General features: G+C 71.4%; 1 protein-coding gene across 1 annotated transcript; it reads right to left on the reverse strand.

The window, feature by feature from the left end:
• Positions 1-314: 314 nt before the first annotated feature.
• Positions 315-4,934, reverse strand: JADE1 (jade family PHD finger 1; the record flags this gene model as incomplete). The annotated part of the gene is made up of 8 exons (XM_084245710.1): positions 315-845; positions 1,692-1,808; positions 2,227-2,394; positions 3,430-3,641; positions 3,736-3,923; positions 4,037-4,194; positions 4,552-4,637; positions 4,883-4,934. 8 exons carry the CDS (start codon positions 4,932-4,934, stop codon positions 315-317), a joined length of 1,512 nt encoding a protein of 503 aa, XP_084101836.1.
• Between the last annotated feature and the right edge of the window lie 297 nt (positions 4,935-5,231).

Below are 5,231 nucleotides of genomic sequence, written 5' to 3' on the forward strand. Positions count from 1 at the left end.
CAGTGAGACCCCGGCCCAGAACCCCACCATGCCACAGACACCACACGCTGTGTGCAGGGAGCGCCCGGGCCCACGCCCCCGAGCTCCGGAGGGCACCGGCCAGCCCAGAGCCCAGGGCTGCACCCCGAGGCCCACAGCAGAGCCGCCCAGGCTGACGCGCGCGCTGTCCCCGCCCCCCATCCCAGGCCGGCCCTCGGGCGGGCGCCGGGGCCCAGCTCCCGCGGCGCAAGGGCGGGGGAGCACGGGGCGGCCAGGCACAGGGCGGCCAGGCACAGGGCGCGCGTGGGTCCCAGCGGCCCCCGTTCTCTAGGCCCCTACAGGGTGTCGGGGTCGGTCATTACCCTCTCCAGGTCCTGCCGCAGGTGCGTGAACAGCCGCAGCCGCCGGAACAGGGCGTCCTGCTCCCGCTCGGCCAGGTTGTCCTCCTCGTCCTTCCGGGGCGTGATGAGCGGCTTGTTGAAGTTGACCTTGCGCTTGAGCTTCCAGTACTGGTAGAGGAAGTCCACCACCGCCTCGGGCAGCCGCAGGGCCCGCGCCACGTCCAGCAGGTTCACGAAGGTGTAGAACTCATCCTCCAGCTGCTGCAGCTTCTGCTTGCGCGCGCTGCCCCGCGGCCCCTCATCCTGGGCCTGCGCCCGGCCCGCCAAGGGCTCCGGCGGCGCCGCCCCGTTCTCCGCCGCCGGCCCCGGGCCCAGGCCCTCCTCGTGCTTGCGGCGGGAGCTGTGCTTGGGGCAGTAGGACTTGAACTTGACCTCGTCATTCTCCGCCAAGATGGTCCTCATGTCCAGGCCCTGGTCGAAGGCGCAGGTCACGTGGAAAGCCGTGCGGCAGTTCTTCACGGAGCACTGGGGACAAGAGCCGGGGTCAGGAGCCCCGAGCCGCGGAGCGCGGGGACGGAGGGAGGCCGGGGGCCCGCTGCAGTCGCCCGGGCACACGGGGGCACGGGAAGGGGCGCGTCCCTGGGGACAGGGCAGCGGCTCCGGGCCTGGGCACACACCTGAGCGCCTTCAAGGTTTCTACAAGATGCTGGGAGGGTCCGCCTGGCCCGGAAGTCCGCGGCCCCGTCTCACCGACAGTCCCCACCAGCAGCCGGGCGTGGGGCGGCCTCAAGGGCGGCGGCGGCCGTGGAGAATCAAGAGCCCAGGTGGACTCCAGAACCCCAGGCCCCAGGGCCAGAACTGGCCCCGGCGGAGCCAGAGGCCCAGCGCGGTCTGGGCAGCTGGGGACGGGGCCCCAGGGGAACAGCCTCTCAGGGCTGCTGTGTAGGCCTGGAACTCGCCTGCCCCACACCCTGTCCTAATCCTACCGGCCTGAAGACACTGCAACCAGGCGGTCGTGGGAGAGCACGGGAGCCCCGTACGGACCATCCCCCCTCCACACACTCGCCTCGCCGGCCAGAGCCCCCAGCTGTCCAGACAGCGCTCTGTGCACCTGGGCCCTGCCTGTGGTGGCCCCCCCACCCCCGCTCCAGGACGGGGCCGGCTCCCCAGCAACCTGCACTGGGCCTGGGGCCGCGTCAGCCGCAGGCAGGGCCGGGGAGGCCATCCCAGGGCCCTGGCTCTCCTGGAGGCATCGCCGAGGACAGGGCGGGCAGTGACACCCAGGGCGGGCAGAAGCAGAGCCAGCGGACGGGGACTCAGGCCTGGAAGTCGGGGCCACGCCCACCCCAACCCCCGCACCCCGACAGTCACCTGTATGGACGCGCCGAACTTCTCGCTGCAGAGGCTGCACACCAGCGCCCACCGGCTGCTGGGGATGTGGGACACCTTGGTGATAGGCTCCATCTTCTCGGGGCTGCCGATGCTGACCTGCAGGCGGGGGGCGCGTCAGAGCCCCCCAGCTGAGGGATGCCCCTCAGCCCCCCCGGATGACGATGCCCCATTTGTGGCAACACTGGAGCAGGGAGCCTCATCCTGCCCACATGACAGACAGCCAGGACCCACGCGGGCCAGACAGGGCCGTCCCCTCCTCCTGGGGTCACAGCCCACGGGACCCGCCACAGGGGTCAGCGCAGAGCAGGGTAGGGCAGCTGCGAGGCCCTGGTGCTGGGAGCTCTTCTCTGTGGCCAGAAAACCCCACTTCCCAGGGGAGTGACCACTCTGCAGCCACCTGGTCCTGGCGTCCTCTCACCTCCCCACCCAGCCCCAGGCTGCCCCGGCCGCCAGAACCCAGGCCCTCACCTCGGGGTCCCCCACCTCGGGGTCCCCCACCTCAGTCTGTACCCACCTCGGGGATCCACAGGGCACAGCTGACGTGGACCCACTTGGTGCCGCTGCGCGTGGGTTTCATGGCGCCGCCCTTCTTGGGGCAGAGCAGGCAGCGGGGCTGGACGCCCAGGGCACACGTCCGGCACAGCCAGCTGCCCTCTGGCACCTTGAGGATCCCATAGCAGGCCTGCATGGCGGGAGAACATGCTGAGCCCCGCACGTCCCCTCGCAGGCACCCAAGAGCCTCCCAGGCAGCCCAGCCTCCGTCCCCCTGCCGGGCTGCAGGACACCATGGCCAGAGGGAGCTGACGGCCAGTGACACCACAGGGTAGCCCTGGAGACAGCGAGGACAGAGAGGCCTCGGAGGCTCTGGGCGGTGTGCTGCCGGCCGCGGGCAGTGCAGACCAAAGCTCAGCTGAGGCCGGCAAGGAAGCCGCCAGCGCAGGCTGCCTGGAGGGCCCCACACAGCCGAGGAGGACCCAGTGCACTGCACCTGGGCGGGCAAGGAGGGGCCCATGGGGCAGCCATGAGAGGAGGCGCAGAGACCACCCCCGCGTCCCACCCCACGTGTCTGCCCTAGGGACTGCACGGCCCCGATTCACGGCAGGGCCCCCACCCCCACCCCCACCCCGCCCGCTCAGTTCCTGCACCAACACCCTGGCAAAGGTGCGGGCAGAGAGGCGTCCCCAAAAGGCAGTGCCAGCCCCTGCGGCAGGACCATGCGGCCTCGCTGGATCAGGTGGGCCCCGTCCACTGTACCCGGGGCCCACAGAGAGGATGCTGGGGGGTGCTTCCAGCAGCCAGGACCGGCCAGCACCAGCCAGCACCGGGCTGCATTCGCCAAGCTCCAGGCCCTGGATGCGCAAACGCTACCCACCAAGGGCTGCTTTGGGCTCCGTGTACCTAACAGCTGCGCTGAGCCGAGCAGGGAAGAGCCCGGGGGGGGGGGGGGGGGGGGACCCCATGTGGAGAGCGGCCAGAGCAGCTGGGCCGGCCAAAGAGCACTGGAGCCTTGGAGGAGCGAGGCTGCCGCCGTGGCGCTTCCTTAGTTGCGCAGGACACAGCAAAGGAGCCGTCTGTGGGGGGCCCCGCCCCCGGAGGGCCGGGCTCACGGCCACTCTGCCGGGGCGCCCCACCGCAGGGCGCACTCCTGGGGGCGCACCTGTACACGTGCTGCAGATGTCCACACCCCCGGCTGCCCCCACCCCGCGCCCCACCGCACCTGGTGCACACAGATGTTGCACTTGTCGCAGAAGACCATCTCGTTGCCGTCCTCGCCATCCGGGGACTGGCAGACGTCACAGACCACGTCCTCGTCGTACTCGATGCCCAGCCCCTCCTCTGTCTCGATGGCGTGGCTCATGTTGTCATAGCAGTGCTGCTCGAACGCCTCCAGCACCCGCTCCATGGTGTGCTCGTCCAGCGCCGGCATCCCTGCGGCCGCACCCGTCAGCAGTCCGTCGGGGGCCACCGTGCCCTGTGCCCTGCTCCCCGGAGGGCGCCCTGCGCCCCACACCCCGGGCCTTACCCATCTCCTTGAACTCCTCGTTGGTCAGCTCCAGCCACGCGGCGTCCATGTCGTTGAGGTCGTACCGGCACACGCTATCGGCCAGCGTCCGGATGTCCACGTAGCCCAGCTCTGGGGGCTCCGAGCCCGAGGACACAATGTACTTCTTGGGCCTGATGAACACGAGGGACTTCTCCTCAGACACGAGCCTGCAGAGAGCCGGGCAGCGGTGACCCCGGGGCGCAGCAGGGGTGCATCTGCCTCGCCCACACCGCGCCCCGCCCGCCAGGACGCCCCCGGAGCCGCCGCCCAGGGCGCCCACCTGGCCACGGGCCGCGGGATGGTCCCGGGGCTCACGGGCACCTGCACGCCCTTCTCCCACTCCTGCCTCCAGGGGTCGGCCAGCACGCAGTACTCATCGGGGCTCAGCTGGTGGGAGTCGTGCAGCTTCATGGCGGTGATCAGGTCTGTCCGGAACACCTGCGGGCACAGCGGGTCAGGCGCTCGCTGGTGGGCAGCCACATGTGGCCGCGGAGCCCTGCCCGGCCCGCCCGTCTACAGAGCAAGGAAGAGCTCCGTCCTGCCTGGGGAGGCCGAGAACTTGCCCCCACCACAGCCACTGGGCCCCTGGGACGGCGCAGGACAGGCTGGAGGGCAGCAGGGTCGAGGCCGAGGGGCCGGGAACTGCCCCTCCCCACCCCTCCCCAGTGTGCAAGGTGGCACGTCCACCCTCGGGCCAGCCTCACCCGGAGGCTCCCTCCGCAGGGCATGGCCTGGCGCCCACAAGCAGCGTGACCCAGAGCCACCCCGCGCCGGCGGACGCCCCTCGCGCGGCACCTCTGAGGGCTTCCGGTCTTCGTGTCTGGAGCAGGAGTTTCTCCTGTGCTGGGACCGCGAGCTCTGGGACCAGGTGGTGGACAGGCCTGCGGAGGGGGCGGCAGACAGGAGCCGTGAGGACGGCGGCGGGGCCAGCGTCACGGGCCTGGGGCCGCGCCTCCCCCGGGCACGACAGCCCAGGCCCCGCGCCGCCCCAGGGCGCTCAGACCCGGCTGCACCAGGCGGCCTCCAGGATGACCCGGCCCCTCCCCGGGAGCAGCCCCCCGGGTCTGGGCAGCCAGGGCCCCAGCAGTGTGCGGGGGTCTCCGAGGCCGCCCTGAGCCGCACTTACTGCCATTGTCGTCCGAGTCCTCGCTGCTGCTGGGCAGGCGGCCTCGTTTCATGTTCCCCGGGGAGCGGCAGGGCCTGCGGGAGACGACGCTGTGAGCGGGGCGGGGTGCAGGGACTGGACCCGCCAGCGTCCTGCCCCGGCCCCACAGCCCTTGGCTCCCGCGCCCCGAGTGGGGCTGAGGGTCTCCACTGCAGGGGGCGCCATCTGCTCCCCGGGCACATTTTGGTAAAATAACCCTAAAAGCTCAACAGTGCGAGTTCCAGGAAGAAAACCACAGGCGCCAGGACTGCAGGGTCCCTCCAGCCCCTCCAGCCCCGGACCCCGGCATGGGACGGTCGTGGCTCCCAGC

The sequence above is a fragment of the Talpa europaea genome (assembly GCF_964194135.1).
Source record: "Talpa europaea genome assembly, chromosome: 10".
In the NCBI taxonomy this organism is placed as follows: domain Eukaryota; kingdom Metazoa; phylum Chordata; class Mammalia; order Eulipotyphla; family Talpidae; genus Talpa; species Talpa europaea.